This window comes from Lates calcarifer, linkage group LG6, assembly GCF_001640805.2.
Source record: "Lates calcarifer isolate ASB-BC8 linkage group LG6, TLL_Latcal_v3, whole genome shotgun sequence".
NCBI lineage: Eukaryota > Metazoa > Chordata > Actinopteri > Centropomidae > Lates > Lates calcarifer.
In genome coordinates this window covers 20,295,076-20,320,441 of record NC_066838.1, presented here as the reverse complement: position 1 = coordinate 20,320,441, position 25,366 = coordinate 20,295,076, and the positions used below count along the sequence as shown (strand labels likewise).

Here is a 25,366-nt window from a genome sequence, read left to right as displayed (position 1 = left end):
GACACAGCCTCAAAGAGAAAAGGCAGCTGTATGGTAATACCACTGAAAAATATAACAGCCTGGCATTCAGAATTTTGCTTTAGTATATAAGTTTTATCAGCAAAATACACTTGTGAAAGGTATTCATTATCTAGAATCAATAAATCAGTTATTGAATTATTATTATTTATGTGTTAACATGCATTTTAATGTTCCAGCAATTTTGGATAGTTCAATCAAAATGCATCATATTTTATTTGTCAACTCACAAAGTAACTTGAAGCGAAAGCCGTCAAATGTAGATGAGAAACATATGTTTACCTCTGAAATGTAGTGAAGGCAAAGTATAAAGTAGCATAAAATGGGAATCCTCAAGTAGAATAGTGTTCCATTAGGATGCATTAGATCACATTATTTTTCTGTCATGACTATGCTACCTCACATGCCTGTAATATACCTGTGACAATGTCTTCAGTGACAAGGCTTAGTAAATGTGAATGCACCAAAATATAGTTGCCATTTCTAGCTTATAAATATTAACATGTGGGTGGCAGACTGTATTTTATAAGAAAGGGCAGTTTAATTTCTTTATACACACAGGAGACATTTGTGATATTTTAGCATCAGCAGCTTCAAAGTCAGCCTCAGGTAACAACATTACTAAACAACATTTATCTTACCAGATTTTGCAAACTCTTAAACTGCTTTACCTCAACAAAATTTTTGCTAAAGTATCCAACAGTGGTTGAAGAAAAGGTTAACAGTTATGTTAATTGACAGCAATTAGGATTCCACTGTACTCACCTGATGTCATCCTCATTGGCAAAGATAATGACTACTCGGGCATTAGGGTTCTCACTCAGCCTGCGAATGATCTTGTCAAACTCTCCAGTTCTCGGTTCTCGTGGTATTTTCACCGACTGTGAAATGCACAGGCCGCCTAATTGGAGGAGAAAAGAGAAAAGTTTAAAAAAAACTAGAGAGAAAAATTGCCTATTCTTCCATAAAACATCTGAACATATCTCATTAGCAGAGATTTTATAACTTAAAATGCTGCAGTTTCAGGTGAATCTTTTTCAAGCTTCTGGTCACCCAGAATTTTCTGCTGGAGTCTTCTTTTTTTTAAACTCACACTGATCTTTTTCAATCCTTTGGACTCTTTTTTAAATGCTAGATGCACTATTAAATGTGTACAGATGCAATATTTCACAACATGAGGGATGTGAGGTATTAAAAAAAATCTTTCCTTGGACCACAAGGGGCAACTTTAAGGCATCGGGACCCATCAATTCAGTTTATGGTCCTGTCAGTGAGACCAGGGGAATTTGGTAGCATTTGGAAGTACATAAATTTTGTAATTGAAAACTGGTTGCATTTGCTCCGAGTCATTTTTCTTATTACACAGGTTGTTAAAAGTTGTTCAACCAACAAACTATTGTTTACTCAATTTCTTCAAAATTCTGGTTCTTGCCTGAGAAGAGAGAAAATAAACACAAACTGTTTTACCTACATTTCCAATTAAATTGGCCAGTTAATTACATGCTGATAAACCCAATAGTATTGTCCAGTCAAATTGATTAGTTTACCTTGGCACTGGTCAACACAATATCTACACCTACAGTTATGCCCCATGCTTCGATTTAAAGAGAGTCCTCACCTTTAGAGATGCTCTGGTACCGAACACAAGTCAAAATGCTGGTTACCAACAAGCAAAGGCTTTTTAATCCCCAATGCAACATTTCAGGATAACAGTTTTGTCGCCCTGCCAAAATGCCACAGAGAGTATGTGCATGCTAATGAATTTCCCTTTCGTGACCCAGTACAAAGCCAGCCCAATGAACAATCAATGCAGGAATAATACCCTCTAGTTCAGTTCATGGCAGCCAGACTCACACCATAAAACAAAGCCTGGCCCAAGCTCAGATACTAATAGGTTGGGAGACTGGAAATATGAGTAAAGAAAAGGGGATGCCATTAAATTAACAATGATGTTGGGCTGCTTTGCTCATGGGTACAAAATGTCACTTCCGGTTAAGTCAGCGAGGGGCTTCAGTCAGTGGCCTTGCACTGTTTTTTTGATTGTACACTGTGGATGAATTTAATGAGGTTTCCTTTTTCTTCAAACCCACAGTTTCTCTGCTTCACCCGGGCTGCGTTTTTTTTTTTTTTTCTTCTTTTTCTTTTCTTTTCAGAAAGGCTGCCTGGATAGGTTTCCTACAGACATGCATGACACAGCTACAACAAGACAGTTTAGGCTTACACATTCACTCAGCTGGTTAATGGATTAGCAGCTCATTCACTAGAGGAATAGATTCATTCCTGTGTGTGTTGGCCCATGTCTTACTATCATGTGATGTTTGAGGATGTTTCCTCCTGCATTCAGGCAGGACTTTTTTTAGTATTGGCACAGCCTCATCAAACCCCTAATTAATGTATTTGTCCACTTATAAAATCTAAGTCAAATATCATAAGACTTTTCAAAGGTTACAAAATACATATTATACTTAATGACCTAGGGCCAGATGTATACAATAACATATGCCTAAAAACTATGCATGAATGCATATGCCTTTTCCCACCTCAGAAATACTTCAGACTAGCATGGCCCAAGGGTGACATGATAAGGTAGAGATGGAAAAGTAAGGTGAAAAGACAGGATCTAATAATAAAACATTGTTTAAGGTTTGAGGCAGGAGAGTTGAAGGGAGGGCACAGGGGGGAAATGTGAGGCAACGGTATCCAAAAAAAGGGAAGTGAGTGTGCATCCCTTTAGGGTGCTCAACCTCAAAAATCAAATCAGTTCAAAAAACAAAAATCAAGGCAATGACCTGATTCAACCCAGGTGTGCAACAGACCACTCCCAAAGGGGGTGTAAATTCTTATATAGGCACAAGGGGCAAGTGAGTACAAACTAGTAATATAGAAGAAAAATACAAGGATATAATACAAAGAAAGGTTTAAAAGTGAAGTTACCATAGTGAGGTGAAGATACTGCGTGAGGTATTAGACTTTTAAAACCAATGCTTTAGGTTATTATCCATTTCACTGATTTGTGTGGTCTGTGTATTTGTTTTGGAAAAATCTCCATCATAGGTGCATTCAGAAACTTAATTTATTGTAATACTTTGCATAGTTTTATTTCCCTGTGTGCATCATCTTTTCATTTTATCCATAAAATTTCAAGCACTTCGTAAAGTAGGTTTTGCCGTGAGCGCTTTAAAGAAGATACTGATGTTCAGTGATGGTGACTGAATCACTGGTACATCAGTATCACTTGTACAGGTACATGCCACAGATCAAAGATACATTCGCTACAAATAACCAGAGCTGTACGTAATGGTAGTGTGCAGTGGCGACTGGAGATGATGAGTGTTACAACATGATCTGTTGTTGCAGGCAAAAATGTTGATATCCAAATGGATTAAGGGCGAGTCATTTTGCATTAACTGGGAGTAGAAATTAGATTTATTCATGTGTCCAGTTCCACAATGACTGATGTTTATGAAACAGAACCATCTGCATGTATGGCTTTGTATATCTGCGTGTACATAATTCTGTGTTTGTACATGTGCTGTAGTTTTAAGCCTCAGGTGTTTTGCTGAAAAACCAAATGTATGAAAGTGTGCAGAAAACAGCATGCAAATAAAGCATTTCACAGCTGACAATATTTGCACACCTTCCTACAATGTACGTGCTCCTGATTATTGGGTCTTTGATTAAACTGAAGTAGAGGTTTAGCTGTCTACCCCTCTGTGTCATTACACTTACACTACCCAGACAGGCACATGGGAAATTTAGCAGCAGCGCAGCAACAGCTCTCTGCTCTCAGAGACTCTATCAATCATTAGATTCTATGTCTTTGCCTCACTGGTACTTCAGTCCCCCATTCCCCCAACATCTGCTGTGTGGAAGCAAAGCACTCATCCCTTCCTTTTCTTCTCTTCTCACATCAGCGGCAGCAGCAGGCTGCAGCACTGCTTAACCTCCAGAGAGAATAGGAAGAGGACCAGGAGATAAGAACCCAACCTCTGGGAGTTGAAGTACATTCAACAAGGCCCTCCATGGGCCCCGGTGTTGTAACTCTGTTAGTTGAAGGGTAGACATGGCAATTTGTTTCATTGCTAACACCGTCCATTCATCCATGCATCCATCCAACCATTTCTCTCTAAGTATAGGATGGTCAAAGACATGGTCCCTTGACTCGAGGACCCCAATTCAAACCCTGTGACAGGGAGCAGCTACTGAACAAGACACTCAATCCCTACATACACCAAGTACGAATTGTGTTTTTTTTCCTCCTCCTCTTTAGCTAATCCTACACCTTTCCCCCAACAACAACAAAACAGTTTCACATACATTTTCATTATATCTGTTCAAAACTAATGTATATAATTATTTTCTTTCACAGTCAGTTATTTGCAAGCTGAAATGCCTTTTGCACGTGGATTCAGCCATGCCAAGCTGTTCCAAAATTATTTTTAATGCAACCTAACTAGATTTTAATTGGACTTGGTAATTGGAGGTCTTGCTCATTATATATTTTATATTAATTTTAGCTAACGAAACAAGTCTCTTTACAGGAATCAGATTTAAATAAAACGCATGGCTAAATTCCTTTTTGCCATTTGATAGGATGTCATTAGTGGAATCCACTTCCTTTCTCTTCCCTCCACACCTTTTCTCATTGGACTTCCCTCAGACTCAATCTGACCACCGTCTCCCACCTTATGCTAATTTGTAAACACAAGAACATTGAGAGAGAGAGAGAGAGAGAGAGAGAATCATTAAGCAATTAATTACAAATGTGTAGCAGCCCAGAAATTCCCACCATTTATCTCAGTGTTTGTCTTCAGAGACATACAGGATAAATTTGTTGATTAATTGTAGTTATGTGTTACAGTTACCTGAAAATGACTTCTTCACATTTAGCTAGTTTGTTAGTTTCCCTGATGAGCTGTTGCATTGTGCCAAAGCCCCAGTAATCTATCTGTACATCCAGGTATACAAGTGCAAAGTCAAATTGAAGCGTTCTTTATTCTGCAGCTACTGCTGAAAACTTCATGAGCAGCGTATTTCTCCCCCAACACTCATCCTATACCACTCTTAACATCTGAGCCACAGCTAAAAACCACCTCTAAAAATATCCGTTGCTGAGGAGACTGCAAGCCCCCTCTCTTGTGTCTTCCATTGTCAGCCCCAGTCTCTGCTCTCCTAATAGCTCAGAACACTAATATTCCATCTCATTTGACACCCATGGGAGAAACAGTGCTGCCATAAACATTAAATACACTCCGGCACTGTGGCTGATTGCAGCACAGTTCCCATGCTTTGGATGCCCTTAGTTGAAATACCTGCTCAAGCTGGCTTAATTTGCAGCTGAATAACATTAATAGCATTAAAAAAAAATACAGTGAACTAACACAAAACTAACATTGCTTCTACAGTACTGATGGTCAATCATATTCAGTGGTTATAGGCTTGAAAATGTGTTACTTTCTTCAGTGGTGAATGAAAACATTAACGTCCTGGCTGCTGCTTCTGTTGCATGACAGCCAATGATTTATTAGGCAACAGACAGAATCAGTTAATAATTAGAAAGCAGAGAGCTTTGATTTTTCCATCTGCTTTGAACAGCAATGCTGCTCTATCAATCCACTGATTGTACTCTATATACTTTCTGGCTGCTCACCAGTAGTCTAATGTACAGAACAGCCATGCTTGGCCACAGTTGTGTGATCACAGGACTCGCATTGTACAGATTTGCTCAGACGAGATCAAAGTAACGCAAAATGTTGGGAACCAAAACAAGGTGATATGAGTAGGACTAAATAGAGAGATAAGTAATATCCCCCTCTGATTTAGGAAACTGTATACCAAATGATTTATGTAGATTAGTTGATCAGAGACTCACGATAAACTGGCAACCTGTCCAATGTTTTCCTGCCTTTCATCCAATGCATGCTGGGACACGCTCAGGCCCCTTAGAGGGAGAGAAAATGGATGGGTGGATGGAATTGATTTTAGGCAAGAAAAACAACAGCACCGGTACAATCCCCACCATCCTTGGTTGCCAAATATTGTCCTACATGAACTGCAGGAACTGTGCTGTGTTTTTAATATTAGTACATAATCTGTTTTTACAGATTGTGTTTTCCTCCTCTTATCAGAAATACAGCTGCGAGTGAGTGGGAGTGATATTCTATGAGGAGAGAGAGTGAAAAGAGTGGACTTAAAGTCATTAGGGGAACCTGACCCTAAACTGAAAAGGCTCAGGTTCAGTCTCCCTGTTCCAGCAACCCACCCTGCTAAAGTGTCCTGGAGCAAGACACTAAATTCCCCCACAGTCCCTGAGGCGCTGTTCTGTCGCTGACGCTGTGCTCTCACCTCACAGTGCGGGGTTGAGGGGGGATAAAAAAGAAATGAATTCCTCCACAGGGGATCAATTACTGTATAATATCCCATTATAATTATTATAGACTGCTGAGCCACAAATACACACTAAACTACCAAATTTCATCCCTTTCAGCAACATTATAAGGATGGCTCAGATGAATTTGAAGGCAGTAACTGACCTGCTCCTGCCTGCAACATGGACACAAATGATCAAATAACATGTTGTATGAGAGAATTACTTGGTAGAGAGTGCATTTTATTTGAACCACATGAACGGTTCTCATATTAGATGGGAGAAGATGAATGACCCCAATTCCACCTGCGTATTATTGCAATTTGTCTTTATTATGCCAACCATCTGTGTCATCTTTCACATCTATAACCCTTATCTACACCATCTGATCAAAGTCTTCCCACAGCAATCCTGTGTAAATTGTGTATGTACTGTGACTCAGAGTATACAGTGTATCTTCATTTAAAATTCATTTCAGAACATGGATGTGTCTGAGATGCGTTTTTCTTGCACGGTACGGACTTGAACTGATCAGGGACTTGCTGAGTCCACAGGTTAACATCAGAGATCAGCCTTGGACTGAATGTGATGAGCTTTGGGTTCACCATTGTGTACTGTTGGGAAAATAAGGCTGAACTATGGTTTAATTTGAGGCTGGTTAGAGTCAGGTTTCCCCCTCTCAGATATCACTGAGCAGCACACAAACACATGCTCCCTGTCTGGCTTTGCTCTGCCAGTGTAAATAAATATCTGTGCCGGAGAACTGATTAGATATACTGCACACATAGTGACCAGAAAGATAGAAAGAGCTGTATTATGCACTGAAATACAATATAACAACAGAGCAATATAAATTACAGTTTTTACTGATCAGCTGTGTTTTGAATCTGTTCAGTAGTTTTGAGGCTGAACATTGAAGTGGTGTTGAATTGAAAAGTGTATTTGGTCACTTCATTCATAAATAAACAGGAGGGAAAATGTTAGAAGCATCTGACAACATCAGGCATGAATGTAGAGCCACAGTGTAATGTTTACTCAAAAGAAGTATTACTCATATCCCTAAAGACTGTTTGAGTCAGTTTGTTTTAAAAGTCAGTTTTCAGCTAAAAACAACTTTACAGAATTCAACTTGTAAATATTTGGAATGGTGTGTGTTTTCATTTATTCTGTTTCAATTAGAAACAGGTCAGGGTGTCTGAGGATTTAGTAAAGTTGTACCAAAATATGTAAGGAATCTAAGGTCAACATAAAAAGTGAGAAGCTTTTTAAAAATGTAACAACACTCATCATATAGTTCAAGCAAATCAGTTCACAATTCTTTGTGCAAAGTTCTAATTCTGTAGGTATAATATTAAAATGTTCATTACACTGTACACTATATCCCAGCTGACATTGGGCGAGAGGCAGGGTACACCCTGGACAGGTTTATCACAAGACGCATGTAGAGACTTACACTCACATTCACACATATGGGCAATTTAGAATCACCAGTTAACCTAACCTGCATGTCTTTGGACTGTGGGAGGAAGCCGGAGTACCCAGAGCAAACTCACACAGGTACAGGGAGAGCATGCTAACCCCACACACCTTCCCAAATATCTAATGATACTTGTAGAATTACAATGAATACAAAAACAATAGCACATCTGTATTACTGCTTAGTTAAGATTAATGTTAGGTTTCCTTCAACTCTCAGTGAATCTTCTATAACGTAAAGAAACCAGTAATAATTGCAGATAGCACAAGTTCTATGGCTTTATTGTTGTTTTCTTTTTGATAAGCAACAAATGCAGTGACTCTGTAACCTGGACTTTTTCTATGTCATTGAAAGAAAGTGGTGCACAAGATGAAGCACAAGATGAAACAAAATGATAGGAAGCAATTTGCAATTTTCCAGCTCGCTGTGCAGTCTTTTATAATGGGTTTCAAATGTTCTCATGGGGAGATGCTCTGATGTTAATAAGAGAGACATCTACATGGTGATGTGTGAAATTAAATAGGATTAAAGAAGACTGTGATTACTGTGATGCATCTTCTTATGTGCTTTCTGTAAAAGACATGTTCTGCCATTTTTAAAAGATACCTCAAATAAAAGCATGTTCTACAATCATTTACATTTCGTCAGTAATCAAATGACTATAACAAATATTTGTTTTCATCTTAGCTTAAGTGCTTACTAGGTTTCAGACTAGTGTTACACATACCCTTTCAGTCTTATTCTCATTACATTATTGTCTTTCAGATGCTCCCTAATCTTAGGGTATAACTCTAGATTCTGATCAGTAATTTATCATCTTATTCAGTTCAGGTGCCAGTATTTTTTTACAAACAGAATCTGCTCTGTTTTAGTCCAGATGAACTTAGGAAGAGTCACGTTTCTTTATTCAAAGTGATATCAGTGTTTTTCAGATGTAAGTTAGTGTTTTTGTATTCTGAATATAAGAAACCCTGTTGAAGGCAGACTGTTCTGCATGTTCAGCTGATACCTAAGATGGAAATGGGACAGATTAGGGGTTAAGATTGACAGCAGCCTCGTGTTAAACAAATGAAAGGAGCCATGTTGATTGGGGTGTTTTGTTTCAGGTACCAGCAAGACAAAGAAATATTCTCCAAGAAGCCCAGGTTGAGTAGCGGACCCATGAGTGTGAAGGCTGATCAAACATTAAAACACTCAACAGCAGTTTATAATATGATGAATTTTACAGCTGTCAGGTTATCACAGCAGCAATAGATTTTCTTTTGTTGTGACCATGTGGTAACAGTAGATATATGATTTTCAAGTGACAAAGTATTCTACCAGGAGTTTGCGCTTTCATGTATTTGATTGGCCCAGCTCAATCACTTGAGTGACTTTTTTGCCTGGTAACCATACATTTTTGTTTTGCTGGAGCCTCCTGCATTGGCAACCCTGATGCATTGTATATAGTGGCTTAATTCAAATGAATAATGGGGCTGCGTTTTTTCATGCCTGACACAAGGTAAACAAACTATGTAGTAATTTGTAAGTCAGTGCAGGCAAACAGCCTCAAGTTGGCAGTAATATTAAAGATGTGTAGCATTCAGAGACCTAATTTTGATGTGAATTATTTTAGATGTTCAAACTGCTCCAGGTATCCTGTCTAACCTATCTAGCAATGGTAGTGAGTTCACTAGCTTGCTAGCTCACTGAGTAAGCCAAGGTGTTAGTTACAATGATGGGTACCAGCGGCAAACCTACAGGCATTGTTTTGAAAAAATCCTTGCATCCAGAGCTAGGGCAATTACTTTGAGATTGATGACTTGCCTTTCTTATAATAAATGTAAAGAATGGGAGCAATTGTGTTAACTATAATGCCACAAGAGGTGCTGTAATCTAGACTAGTTGTTAAATTGAGTGTTACGAACTGCATGGGTCAAATCTTTGGTCTTTAAAACAAACCAAAAAAGTTATCCACTCAAGCTTGTATTGATGACTCCACAAACAATATGTGCAAGTATATATGAGACTCCAGCAGGGAAAAACTGTAGTTACACCCTGGCCTCAAAGTTGATGGATCAACTCAAAGCATTTGTTGGCATGGCTATTTTCTTAAGCTAAATGGCAACCAGTCGTGATATTACATCTGTCAGCAACTCTGCTCTGTATCAGCATGCTGTAAGTCCCTGGGGGGAAATGGACCCGCTGTCTATTTATCCCCACAGTGCAGGGGAAGCTCATGGAGGGCAAGAGGGCAGCAGTGACAGAACATGTTATTTTGTACGTGTTATTCATCCCACGCTGTTCCTTTGGTTGGGTGCATGCTGTAGACGTGCATTACCACCACTGTAAAGCATTTTAGTGGAAGCACATGATTATTATTATTTATTTATTTATTTATTTATTTATTTATTTTTTTTGGGGGGGGGGGGGGGGGGGTTAAAAATAAAACAAATCGGCTAGTTAGTGTTGTCACTCTGAGTGATGTGATGAACATTGATTTTATACTGTGTTTCGTACAAATGAACAGCACTTTTCTAATGAAAGTCCTTAACCAAAATGGATTCCATTATCACAGTATGATTGGATACCACATAATTCGTGACAGTTCAATATAAAAACACTGAATATCAACAGTTCTGCCGCCAGGGGGTTAAGAAGATATCTTTACCCAAACATTTTTGCTGCTACGACAGGGAAGAGTTCTCTTATTCACCACCATGACATACATTAAAAACAATTATTTGAACTTGGTGGTGTAAGCACAAATGATCTGTCTGCGTCGGCAAGAGCTTGAGAAATCCAACACTGCCCTATTTTTCGGCAACTGTGAAGCTCTGAACTGTGTTAATAGCAAAGTTTGTTTTTTTTTTGTTAAAATGTGGGCAATTTGACCTGAGGATACGCACAGAAATTTTGCTAATGTGTTTTATATTCTTCAGGAGAGAATAGCATAACTCCATGTCATTGTCGGCCATTGAGCGGTTTTGCTGGAGAGCATTCTGTCAGTTCAGCTCCCGAATCCTGAAAGAGAAAATGCTACATGACAACAGGTTCTGGGGCAACTATAAATTAGATTTCAAAATGACTGAATGACATTTTGCTTCTCAGTTCAAATGATTTATAAATCAAAGACAGGCCTCAAAGCACTGTGAAATTAGCTTTTCTGCACCATGGTAAAATAACTCACCTGACAACCATGGGACTTTCCCCTTACCAAGGAGAATACACATAGCAAGGCTCTTAAGATGAAAATGTTGTTAAACCTTAGCTGAAGAGTTTAAAGTGGTTACACTGCTTCCTCTCATGAGGCAGAGCAAACATTAGTGGTGCTGTCTAATCAGGCGTGGGCATGGGTTGAAGAGCTAGCTGCTGTGGCCCTTGAGGCACACATTCTCACATTGTCAGGGAGCTGCTGAAAACTTCCCTGCAACTACATTTGATGTTAGACTGTCAGTGTCTATCAGGTGATGTGATAGCTTCAGCAGCTTGCATACATTTCTGACGAGAGAGGAGTAAAATAATGGTTGGCATTTTAAATTTCAGCATCTTCCTTCATCCCATGGCACATCACAATAGTTTCTTTATCAATGCCTCAGATGTGATAAATAGCTTCTTGGCTTCGCTGGCATTCCTCATTGTAACCTGCTGATAGTGCCAGCAGCAAGTTCAACGCTCGTAGACAAAGAGCTGCAGCAGTGTGAATGGCCAGCGGTGGTTTTTTGTTTTTGTCAGGATAGTTAATACTTCAGGTGCAAGTGTTCACCTGGCTGTGCATGACTTTTGGGGTGAATAAACTGTAAGTGGCAAGATGTTTTTATATTTATAAAGTGATAAGTCCTTCATGTGCCATTTTATCACCTCTATTCTTTGTAACCATTGTAATTAGTCGATTCAGCGATTTTTGGTGATTGATACAGCATTTTAGTGATTTTTCATTAGCTGGTTTCAGTTTCAAATGTAAGGATTTGAAACCTGGCTTTGCTTTGTCATATATAATAGTGACCTGACTGACTGTGGGTTCTGGACTGTTGGTTGCATAAAACAAGGAATGTGAATACGTCACCTTTGGTTGTTGGAAATTGTGACACCCATGTTTCATTGTTTTCTTACACTTTTTAAACAAAATATTAATTGATTTGCAAAGAAAATGATCAGCAGATAAACTGATTATAAAATAGTCATTAACTGTAGTCCTACTTACTGAACAGTTGCCTTTGTGTATTATATTAACTGCTGCTACATTCAAAGTTTAGATTTTAAAATTGTGCAAATGACAGGGGTTTAAATTTGCAATAAGCCCCTCCCCCCAGAAAACAAAGATAAGTATAGCATACTATTCCTGACTGTGTTACTCAAAAACACTGATACACTGTAGGTATAGAGATTTGAATTAATGACTCAAGAGTCGATCTTATTAAATAGTGGTGAAATAGATTTCTAGGGGCTTATGCAAGAGAGACACCAATGTAAAGTGACATCACAGGAGGAAGACAAGTGTCTCTGGACTGGATCACTGGCATATTACCAATGGCAAAAATATTGTTTTTAAAATAGTATTTCAAGTCACAAAAATACTGCCTGTCCTTGCTTCTTTCCAAAAATGTTCTGCACCATCAGACTGCATCAAGGTTCATAGATCCCCCTCCCACCCCCTTAGCAGCAGCAGGATCCAACTACCTGAAGGTTCATCCATTTTGTGATAAAGTGTCTTCACCTTTAATATTGCCTCTGGCAGCCCTCAGGACAGTCTCCTGGGGGAGGCCAGTCCAGCCTTGCCGGGCATTCAACTTCTCCAAGATGCAGTAACGAACAATCCTCAGAAGAAGTCTCCCCTTTGTTGAAATGTTATTGTGCCAAAATGGTGGTCTAAATGCTTCTGCCCTGACAGTGGACAAGGTTAAATATTCATAAGAGCATCTGGTGCTCCTGCAGTAACTTAACAGCTTAATTGTTTTAACTGCTTAACTAGAAACACAAAATAGCTTATTTGCACATTTTGCAGACTAACTAACTTTCTACTTATGACATGTCACTGATATAATTTTATGTCAACCCAATTTGAATGCAAAGGATTAGATGGGATAACTGAGAAACTTTAAGCTGATAAACTAAACCCACAGATTCGAGTTTTGTGTTCCAAGTTTGGGATATTCTGTCATGCAGTTTTGGGAAGTCTCTGTGACATGATAGAGATAAAGCACATTATGCAAATAGCAGATCTGTGGCAGAGTCTTGACTATCGTTGTCTCTCCACACACCTGCAGCTAAAACCCTTCATTGATTTTCAAACTGTCTGAGGAACCAAGTTCCAGGTGGTTGAAAGTAACATAAAGCAGCCCTCGAAAATGTAGCTGTGACAGTTTTAAAGACATGAAACCATTTGCGAAAAGCTGCAAACTGCTAATCAAACAAGGTAATGAACAGTGGAAAATAGAGAAGTGCTAAATGGGCAAAGCAGCAGAACAATGTAACTGAAGTGAAGTTTTATATATATATATATATATATATATATATATATATATATGTATTTGTTTAAGTCACAACAAAATATAAATATGTATTCTATACACGGCAAAATCCCCACATTCCTCACCATTCCTCTGTTGTCCTTTTCTGTTGGATGGACATACAATAATATAAATAATGTCAGCATGTGAATAGTGCTGGGGTAACAGGGGTGAAATACAAAGGATACAGGTGGATGCACAGTCAAAATAAATTCCCCTAATGTCTCTTTTAACCCTCAGAAGCAGAACACAGCGTTCATCAGGACTCAATGAGGCCTGAAGCGGGAGGAGCAGCTGTCATAGGCATGACAGGGATTTCCTGTGTTTGACATGTTGAGCCAAGGGGACATGAACTCCTCCCTTCCTTCCTTCCTTCCTTCCTTCCTTCCTTCCTTCCTTCCTTCTCTCCTTTATTCCTCCCTTGCTTTCTTTCTTTTGCACAGAGTATAATTAGAATAAGACAGTACATTAAACAGGAAATACTGTTGAAGCTACAAAATTTGCATAATGCTAACACTGTATTTATTGAATTGCTCAGCTGTTCTGGTAATTCTCTTTATCTTGGCACAATAAGGCTTAAAACATGAAATCAATTCATTATACATACTATAGTGCTTTGTCCTGATCCTTGTAGTATCTTAATAATAGCTCCGGTATCATAATCTCATAAGGGACATTTACATAATAAGCAATATCCTGTTTGTATTGCCCATACAAAACATTTAAAAATATTGCTGAAAACTCTTCTTCAGACAATATTTTTCACTCTGCGTTTCAGGTTAATGAGTATTCAAATCATTCCTCTTGACATTTCCCTCATGACAAAGGGCGCGGTATGCAACCCTCATTTCTAACATTTGCATAATCTCCTGGTCGTCCCTGTGCTGCCATGCGCTGTCTTTGCCCTCCTCCCTTCTCCTCTGCTTCAGCTGTCATTTTAGGGGAAAAAAAAGCTGATTAATTACAATTTATAATTATCCACCCAACTAATCTTAGATGGTGATATTTGAGTGTCAGTGTCCAAATTTGGGGAAAAGGAAAGCACACCAAGAGGGAGCACTAACAATTGTTATACAGTTATTTAAGGTTTCATTTTAGAGGCCTACTGGGATAAGTTCTCCTAATACTCTTATTTCAGAGTGTCACCACCTGACTCTGTAAAATCCACTAAATTTGACTACATAAGGGATATAATAGAATGGTATACAATATCCACTGAGAGAAAATCACACTGCTTTTCACAAGGTGAGAATAAAATGACACGGTGCGTCAGCCTCCATTACTGCAGAGGACTGTACACTCTCTAATAAGGACACTGGAGGAACAACAGCTTTTCAGAGAGGAGCACAAGCCCAGAGAAATCTACCAAGGGAGCAAAGAATTGTGCATCAAGGACAGTCTTGCAATTCAAGGGTGGCAACAGCAAGACATCATACTGAAAAACAGTTTTATCCCTCTCCTCTTGTAATCATCCACCATAATGACACTCCAGCGATACTCCCAAGGGGCAGTTTGATAGATGTTATACAATGGGAAAGACCCAAATGAAAGTACACCTTTTTGAAAACAGCTTGGCGTCCTGAATCTGGAATGTTTTAGTGACAGTCTGACAACTGCAGATGAGACGATGTCTGTCATTTTGCCATTTGATAAAACTGTCCTGATGGTGACACTATTATAACTATTATTACGCCGTTCCTAGCATGCCCAAATTTAGGGGCTGACACACTTGAGAGACCTTTATACAGGTTCTGTATATGAAGCTTGCGTGGTCTAACATTAAACATTCATGCCTCCTTCTTCTGCAACTTCACTGCTGAGAATTATTTTATGGATCTGCTGTGTCCTACCCCAGTGACAATAAACCAGTGAATAAGCAAAAGCTGTTTTGCTCTGACTGTATAATTTCTAGTTCAAGAATACACTGTGTTTTGGTATGACGAAACTATTTCCTGCATGGCCTCCTTTAGTAAACATTTAAATATTTTAACCTGACATGACTTTAGCAGAATTTTGAAAGAATGCACATTTAGGCAGTGCACAGTGACCATAGTTACAAAAAGGCTAGCAGCCTAGTTTGACACTGGTAGGACTTTTTGGCTGTATGGTTGGTCAACCACTCTGATCCAAATCTGAACAACAGTTGGATGGATTGTCATGAATTAATGGTCATCAGAGAATGAAGCCTTCTCATCCCATTACTTTTTTCTAGCTCCACCATGAGGTTGACATTTTTTGGTTTTAGTAAAATCTATTGCCATGAAATTTGGAACAGATGTCCATGCTGCCCAGAGGATGAACCCCACTGATTTTGTTGAGCCCCTGACTTTTCCTCTAGCACCACCAGCAGCTTAAAGTTTTCACTTTTCCAGTGAAATATATTTACATCTCACAAGATGGATTGGCACAGAAATGTTGATACAGACATTCATGGTCACCAGAAGATGAACCCTAATGACTTTGACTATGACTCTGTTGACCCCCTGACTTCTCTTCTGGTACTATCATGAGGTCAAAATTTATTTTGTCTTTGGTTTATTAATATACTGTATAACCATTTTCTTCAGTCAATAAATGTACAATTGAAGCAAACAGGTTACTTATTTTACAGTGTTTCCGATACCATTATAATACCATGACAGATGGGTGCTACTATTTTAAACATTCAGTTGCCTTAGTTTTAGCCTCACAGAAAAAACAAATGACAAGACTTGTACAAATATTACCATAAAACACAACTAATAGATCAGTAGCTTGCCAAAATTCCCACCCATCTGGGAGGAAATTGAACATGGCAATACAGAGAGTAAAAATTAATTTAGTATATCTTCTCCTCTTTGCAGATTGTATATCTCCCTTGTGTCTAAAATGATACAGAAAATTACACTTCCTGCAGAGGAAACAGACACAGGAGGCATGCTTTTTTATTAATGGAAAATAAGATTATTTCTCATCCAAGACAAATGTTGAGGTCATGATTAAACTTCAAAAAGACAAATGTTGACGCTAATGCATCAAACCATTGTTATCCTCTGATTTGTTGCCGCTGTGAAACAGATTTGTAAAAAAGCTGTTACAGTTGGATTTAAGAGCCTGATACATAGTTAAGGAAGTTTGGCAGTTGATGGATGTGAAAGGACTGAACAACTGAGTGAATGATTCAGGATTTCTTTACTTTAAGTAGGCTGTGACTCACAGAATAGTAAACTTCGAAAATGAACACGGCAACATTTGTGGATATATGTTTTTCAGCGCAAAAATATGTGTGCTGTATTTAGAGAGTATGAAACTGATTTTCATTGCACTGAAACATTTGAACTCATCTTAAGCTTCTTCTAGATTTACCGTACAAAAGACAAGGTCATCTGAGGAGCATGCCAGTCCCCCTCAGTTGTCTTAATTGTTCTCACCCTTTTCAGCTTGAGTTCACGCTTGTTCTCACAGAAAACACTAAAGGTTATCTGCAACCTCCTCTGAGACATCGACTTGCCCCAGTGTCACATTGTTTCTGCTCCACGGTACTGATACTCAAGTCCAGCCGGTCTGATCAAATGCCGTGTGAGTTTCCAGTTAAATTCTCTTTCCACTTGAAAGCCCAGTAAGCCGGGATCAAATGATATCAGATTCTCTTGCCAGCAGGACTTTGTGTCATCTTACATCTGACACAACACTTCAACACCTACACCACCACCCCCCCGTGCCCCCAAATCCACCCTTACATGCACACACACTAATATCTTGTGAAACTGGTTACTTGACCTAATATATATATATATATATATATATATATTTAAAAAAGAAAAACAACCAGCCTATATCTAGGGGTCTGTACTATTTTGGAAGCCAAATATAATGAATTTATTTGATTCTACTCCCTTTAGCAAATAGACATAGAATAAAACTAAATGGATAGTTGAATGAATGGTATTTTGATTATTCTGTCTATTGTGTCACATTATGGGCAAAAATTTATACATTTGTCCTCTAGCCAGCTTTAAACAGAAACATTAAACCCAGGTTCCTGTGAGGAAAAGGCTAAATTAAAAATATCATAATATCCATTTATGAGTTTGAGACTCGCTGTGGACCAAAAAATATAACTGAATTTCACCACAGGACTCTGGAGAACAGCAATATAGAGGATGCTACCACTGCAACAAATAAATACATAAATCCCTTAAGCACACAAGTTTAAGACAAACACAGAGGATGTATGTATATTTATGATTGTCTCACCATTTATTATATATCAGACCCTGATTAATCAAGCTGAATGAGTTGTGTGACTGAGCAGAGCAGTTACAGTTCATTTCCAAGATGTTGGTAATTGCTGTTTTCTCACAAACCACACAAAATTGAGAGCAAAAAAATAAAGGTGTAATTCTATTCAATACATCTAGAGAATCTATTGTAATTTTCTTTACCAACATCACCACACACATCTCTGCCATTCAAAGCTAAAATGAGCTTTCCTGCACACAAAGCAGTGGCAGTGAAAACAGGGCCACTGTGACATTAGGTGGCTGAGACTGTTGCTCAGTATGGCCTTTGGCTGGTTAATGAGATAGAACATTTGGCCAGTTCTGATCTGGCTGTTTTATTATGTGAGCAGACAACTGCAGAACCCATTTAGCAGCCAAATACCTGTGGCTTTGATTTTGACAGAGTTGCCTGCTTGTCCTCTGTCTCCCCCTCTCTCACATAATCAATCAAAGCCCGAAGTGGAGGAAAGGACATTGGCATCAGACGATATTTCAGCATGTGGAAAACAGACGTGTAAATGTTTTGCAAAGATCACTCCCATCATCAGACTTGAAGGAGCTATAGATGGGTGGACTTGACAGATATTTTGTCTAAATTCTTGTTTACAATTGAAAGGCAGTGAGAGGGGTACAGTGTTTGTCTCTAAGCAATGATTTTGCTTGTGTGGTTGACAGTTTTCACCTGACATGCTGTCATTTACTGTCAGGTGGTTTAAATCAAGTGACAGTGAAATTTGAGGGAAAACAAGACTTTGGTCAAAACTTACTTTCCTATGCTGTGCCTCCCTTGAGTTCCCAGGACAAATACAGCAGTACAAATGGCTTTTAGAAACTACATCAAATGTCTGCCAAGACAGATGTTTGACCTTCTGTGTTAAGACATTCAAAACTAGAAGCCTCCTCTTCTCGGAGTGTGTCTTTGTCTTGACATCTCTTAAATCTTAGTGACATTTGGGAAATGTTCATCAACCCTGGCAGGGATCAGACTTGTGTAATTTACATATGTAAGCTGAGGCATCAGTCAAATATGCCCTAGAGCTATACTGCTGTACTTCCACATGTGACCAGCATCAGTCTGTTACCATCACTGCATAGTCTTTTTTGTTTTTTTAGTCTACATCAGCGAAAGAAAAGATGTTAATTTACTGTCTTATAATACAAGAGTTTAAAGTATAAATTCAACTTGTATATTGTGAATCAGCATATCAGACATTTCATCACAGGTTTGTGTCATACAGCATGATAAAAAGATAGAAAATGTGATTTTAAGTTGCAGAATGAAGACCATCAGCTCTACAGTGGATTATGATTCTTAAATGTCCCATGTTTTTTGGTCCTGATGCTTTATTATATATTATACTACCCTACTACTACTGTTACCACTACTCATCAAAACAGTGCTTGTGCTTGTATATGCACAGATGTCACAAGAGTTTCTGTTTTCTGCAACTATTTACTCAATGATAGCCTAAAGAGTAGCTAAACTATAACTCATATAACCTCATTAGACATGGATTAAACAATTTATTTCAAATGTAGTCTTAAAGATATAACTTAGAAAAGATTGGATTATTAATAGCAATAAATGGCTGTGTACAAGTGCTGTATTTTGTGGACTCTTTTGGGGACACTGTCTAAATTAATCCAAGAACCTATAATAGTTTTGTTTATTTGTAGTGTAATAAGGTCCCCAACACTGATATAATCCCAATGCAACATACCACCCAAACCACCATGCTAATAATACATGAGCATTGCCTACATAATGCAACAAGCATGTTGCAACTCCACTCGGATCCTCACAAAACCTTTCTAATTAAGGTGTGACCTCAGGAGGCACACTGGACTGTGACACGATATCACAAAATGCAGTAAAACCCCTTGGAAAGAATAAGATCTCTGTAGCTGGAAATTGAAGTTTGCAGGGCTTTAAGCATTCATGACTCAGTGAGGGCTTGATGTAATGAATGGCTGTGCTGAGTGTGGATAAAAATGAAGTGGAGACACCTTCAGGGATTCTCCACCTGACTCCAAGTGAGACATTTTGAGAATTAGAAAACAGCAGATCCAGACACATCCACACAAAGCTATGCAGGTTCACACTGCATTAAAAGTACTCTTCAGAGTTTTCAGGTGACAAGAAAAGAAAGATTTTACATTTGTTTATCACCAAACTAGATTGTATATATACTACCCTTAAAGCCTATGAAACCTTTGAGTATGTTTCCTGTCTCATAAGTCATATTTGTCCTATTTAAAAATGCACATAGAAGAGGGAATCATACTCTCAGCTAAATTAACAAACAGACTTGTGATTTCAGCTCTTTACCAATTTTTAGGGGACTGATTTAAGAATCACTTTAAACCTACACATTTAAAGATCCCAACCCGTACACGACTGTAGAAGCCATTGTTATCATCTTTCTGTCCTTTTTGTGGATATTTGAAATTCTGAAGAACTGATGGGTTTTAAAAGGCATATTTTAATTATACATGCAAGGTTAGAATTTAATTTGTGAAAAACAGAGAAAAAAATGAAAGAATGTTTTTTAAAAAAATACTAGAAAAATCTCAAATCATAGTGGAGCTGACATTTGAGTCCCATTTGTCTGGGTTGTTAGGCAAATGGGCAGCTGAGCTGGACAGACCGGAGGGCTCTGCAGGAGCTCGTGCCGCTCTCGGACGACTGGTGATGGGCAGCAGTTTAGAGCTGGCAGGAAAGAAAGAGGCGCAGTGGCACAGAGAGTACTGGACATGTCGGTAGTGATTACATTTTGCTTCTGAAAGGGTCAGGGGTCAGACTGGGCATGTGCCGGCAGCCTCCTGCGCCAAACTGACTGTATTCCCAACACTGTACAATGCTCCTCATGTCACTGCGGGTTAGCTCTGCAGCCTCACTGTCACACTGTCACTGCTTCTCAGTATATGAAAATCTAATTCAATTCCCTTATTGCATCCACTGAATGCAACTGTGAGGTAAGAGTTGAGAGTTAACTGTTAAGTGACATTTCAGGCAAAGAATACAGATTTCAGCATTAATCATACCCAGTCCCTGTTTTACAAGAAATAAAATTGCAGTAAACATTTAGATCTGTCAGGAACATTGTCAAACAAAGAATATCTTTAAGTCCTGGTTGCATCATGAAGTGCAAGTGTGAAATGTCTTTTGGAAGCTGTCTTTATTATGCAGTAACAACAGGAGTTTGCTACCTCAGGACTAGCTTCTAGCACACAGGGTTTCTGGGCTTTTTTACTACAGAAAAAATGATCGGAAACTGTAGTTTCCATTTTGAACTCTACAATGTGACCGCTTTAACAGAGGTCAGCACTGTGAAGGCAGTTTACCATTGCTAGCAAATTTGCATGTCAAAGTTCACTGAAGTTTAATTCATTCCTTTCAAATTTATATATTCAGCTACTTAGCATTACTTACTATTATATTCATGGTACGGCAGACCAGCTCTAGCCAATTATGTAGAAATAATACACCATGGACAGCTGTCTGTTTCTGGCAATTTTCTATCTGTATACTGGCTAATTTGTAGATCATGCTGCAACTTTTTAATTGCTAAGATGACTATAGAGAAGAATTTGTGAGCTACATCTTCACATTGGGTTCATCAAATCTAAGAGAAGACGTAAATTTCAACATGAAATCGTAGGATCTTTTAGCAACAAATACCCTATAATGCTCCCTACATAACAGCTCTAAATACAGCACTATAAACATAATGAAGTCAGCTTTGTTTATTTGGTTACAGGATGTTGTTTAAAATATACACATTTAAGGCACTGAATTGCTTGTTCACTTACAGAGAAATACTTTCATTGAGCTTTTCAGTGCACAGAATGAGATTCACCTGGTGAGAAACACTGTCATATACACAGACACAGACATAACAGTCTGAGTAAACCCAAGGATGCTTGTAGAAATGACTCACCATCCTCTCGAGACTTTTGAATAAACGCATCAACGCCGCTTTCTCCATAGTTTCCCTCTGAAGCCACGGTGGAGACGTAGTTCCAGCGCATGGCTTTGACTATATCAACCATGGCCTGGGCCTGGTAGGTGTCTGGGGGCACCACCCGGGAGAAGAAGTCGTAGCGGGTGTTATCACTCAGCTCTGGGGCCGTGGAGGCGTAGCTCACTTGAGGGATCTAAGAGAGTAGGACAGAGAGAGAGGTGTGGTTACACAAGGTGAAATGTATAAATAATGTGCTTTGTCTAAATTCATTTTATACATAGCAGGAAGGTTCCTCATAGTTTTGTGTACAAATACATGATTATAATATGACACTGAACATCTGCTGAAATCTCCCAACTGCTCCTTGGGGGTTATTCATCCTCTGCAGTTGGCATGCTGTTGCTTTAAATAGTCCTGATGATCACAGGCTTAGCTACAATACCTTCTGAGAAGTATTTTCCACACCAGTCAAGCAACACTAATCTGTTCCCGAATTCACACTTGTCTCTAACATAATGTGAGATTTATTTGGTGTTGAAAAACATATAAGCATGAGCAAGACGATCTGCCATGACAGCTGAATTAATACCTGATGTTCCTGTCAGAATTCACAAAGCCATTATTGTATAATAGGAAAATTATTAATTTATTATAACTGTATTGTGTTACTTAGAACAGTTTGAATGAAGGTACACAATGGACACAAATGTTGAGGGATAGCTCTAAAGAACTGAAAATAATCACAATCAAATCAAACTTGAACTGATGAAAACTGTCTTGGATAACTTTGGAGGAAATCACAGTTTGAATTAGTGAGCGCAATTTTGAGTTCTGGTTGTCTACACATGCAGCTGTTCTAAAAGGTTTAACTCTCTCTGTTCTTAGGTCTTTCAGAAGCCGCCTCTAGCAGGAGATTCTTCGTTGGTAATCTCAACTTTTGCTTGCTCAAGTAATTTCAGATTTATGGCTGCTGTAGCTTCTGTGATCTCCTCTACTGTATGGCTCATGCGCTGCACAGTTTGCAAGCTAACTGACCAGATTTTATGACATTCAATAATGTGTTTCATGGTTTAACTTCAAATATGGACACTCTTTTTTTTTTTTTTTTTTTTTGCCCCCAGGGTTGATGAATTCAGGCAGTAGATGTGGAAGGCAGAGTCACTGCTGCTTTAAAGGAGAATCCACTTTAACTACATTTGAGTCAGTGGGTGAACATCTTCTAATGTGCATGAACCAGTCTAGTATGAGAGTAGACTGCTTGTCCTTAGGCCACTCCTGCCTTTTAAAAGTCTTAATTCAAGAAATTGTATCTTTTTCACAGTGAATCATAAACACTGAAGCAATACGCAAACAAAAGAGCATAATGTTGAAGAAAAAAGGCTTAAAAAAGGCTGCTTAGATGTATTGCTTTATAATCATGTCAAGATGAAACCATTTGCTAAACTCACAGTTTGCCATAGCTAATAGCAAAGCCAAAGTAGTAGATATAGTAGAATAGTATTGCAGTAACCACATCTTTCCAGTGATAAATTAGAAGGTCAGAACAGTCGACTCTCTCTGTGCCTTTTCATAATGACTGACACAAAAATGAAATGTTGCTCATCCTTTCCAAATACTGTTTGTCATGGCACCTTAGCGTAGCCCTGGGGATTTTGACAAATGCTGTCACCTTAGAGCATCCACACTGAGATGAAGGGATGTGTGGATGGAAGGATAAGCTGAATATGACACTGAAAAACACCTTGAAACCTGCAACATTAATTTGTTGCAGCTTCGAAGATGTATGACTTTCTGTGTTAGCTTTTTATAAATCTGAATTTCAAAATAAAAATGAGTGAGTTTTGGGGGGAAACCCTTGTGTACCTGTACCTGCATCCAGCAATGCCGCATCAAAGTAACCTTTACCCACCTACCCATCCCACTTTGCCAATATTTGCTGCCGCAGACAGACCGCTATGGATGTGATACTGTCCCTTCCTCTCTCCCTCACATCACGCAGCGGAGGCCTTTGATGTGGTCAGCTGTAGCGCTGCACTAATCCTGCCTCTACTGTGCTTCCCTGCTTGTCGCTGCAGCCTGTGTTGGGAGCACAGCTGTTCAGTCTGTACCTATGACCTACAGCTTCTAACAACTCATGTAACTCCACACCGACTTTCTTTTCCACTGGGTAAAGCCAGAAGCGAGGGCAGCGAGCGCATGACTTGTAGTACCTGATGTAACACCATTGAGTATGTGAGGTCCAAATAAAAGCACACTGTGCATCGACAGTGCTTCAGTGCAGGCCTTGCTTTATGGGTAATGGCATGTGATGTGGAAAACATGCCGATCAAAGGCAGCCTTGTTAACTTGATTCCCTTTCAAAGAAGAGAAAAGGCAGAAAAGGGGGAATCTGTGCAAGAGGTAATACACTATGTGTGTGTTGCATGTCAGCCTCCTGGACTGACAGCATTTCAGTTGTCCTAGACCATCACACTGTTTCGTGTCCACACAGCCTTTTCTGCATCAGTTGTCTTGTTTGGAAATGCTTGTGTAAATTGCATTGCTTCATGAACTGTGAGAACTGAATGACATCCATGTTGGAGGCTGACGTGCATCCTGCATGATTTCCTCTGGGATGCTCTTAGAGACACAGACCCTGACAGGAACTGAGTTTGCACCCTGCGGACCGGTGGCAGTCAGCTGACTTGTTGATTTAACACCTGGCAGTAACAGCAGGCTAATGTGCACCTGACCCCCAAAGTTTGCTTACTTTATGTCTGCTTTGATGGCAGGCAGAACTGTTCTCTCTTTACATCTGCGTTTTTCTCCCTCTTGGAAGCAGTGAAAGTGTGAGCCAGTTTATTTATTTTTTTCTGGCACTCCTTTGACGTCATGAGGCGGGATCTAGCAAACTGAAATTAAAGTGTTGTGCAAAGGTGTTTGGAAAGTGTTAATTATGTCTGATTTTAGATACTTCCAATGTTCTAGCACACAGCAGCAGAGTGAAAATTAGCCTTTTAGCCATTTGCACCTGCAGTTCACTCTTCAGTTTCTTTGTCAGAGTGATAGATTGTTATATTTGCAAATACAGTGTGTTCCTTTAATATACAGGTGATAATACATGTATGAAAAGGTCTCTGGCATCACTTTCTATTGCTGCCAGAAATCAGTGAAGACATGGGTAACAAAATGAAGTTGAATTTAAAAAGTGTTTTGTTTGTCAGGCAATACTTCTGTAATATCTAGGTGAATGTTTTGCTCCAGATTTTGAATTTCTCTCTTTTTTGTGTGTTTTTAATTTTGCTGCTGTCATATATTGTTGTGCAGCTGTGACGTGTCTAGTCCCATATCTGCCAAGTAAGTGGGAGCTGCAGAGAAGCTACCCTGTGTTGTATTTTTTTTCACCTGAGGGATTTTCACTGCTGTAACAATCACACAATTTCAGCATTCTGTCAAGAACCGGGACAGGCAGAGCTTATCATGTTTGTGTTGGCGAGATTTCTTGCTCACTGGACTACAGCGATAGTCCTGAACAGTGTGCTTCCTCTAATAGAACGCAGTCACTTCTTAGCATTGACTCAAGAAATTAAATTCCTCCGCAAAGGCCCCCACCGCTCCCCTTCACTCCCCACCCCCCACCCCACCGATCTCTCTCTAGAGAATCAAACAGAAATAGGGATTGGGAGGAAAAATAAAGACGTGATGTGTTGTAAAAAGAGAATGTGCCATATGCAGCACAGGGAGAGTATCTTGGCAGGGGTTTGACGTATGAAAACTACACAGTGCAACTGAGTTAAAGATGGCTCACT

At 39.0% G+C, this 25,366-nt stretch overlaps 1 protein-coding gene across 1 annotated transcript in view; it reads right to left on the bottom strand.

The window, feature by feature from the left end:
- LOC108882111 (metabotropic glutamate receptor 4) overlaps positions 1-25,366 on the bottom strand; it is a 160,920-nt gene that overhangs the window by 32,544 nt on the left and 103,010 nt on the right. The window contains 2 exon segments of the mRNA XM_018674405.2: positions 784-919; positions 21,555-21,771. Of these exon segments, the coding sequence (XP_018529921.1) occupies positions 784-919; positions 21,555-21,771 (353 nt within the window).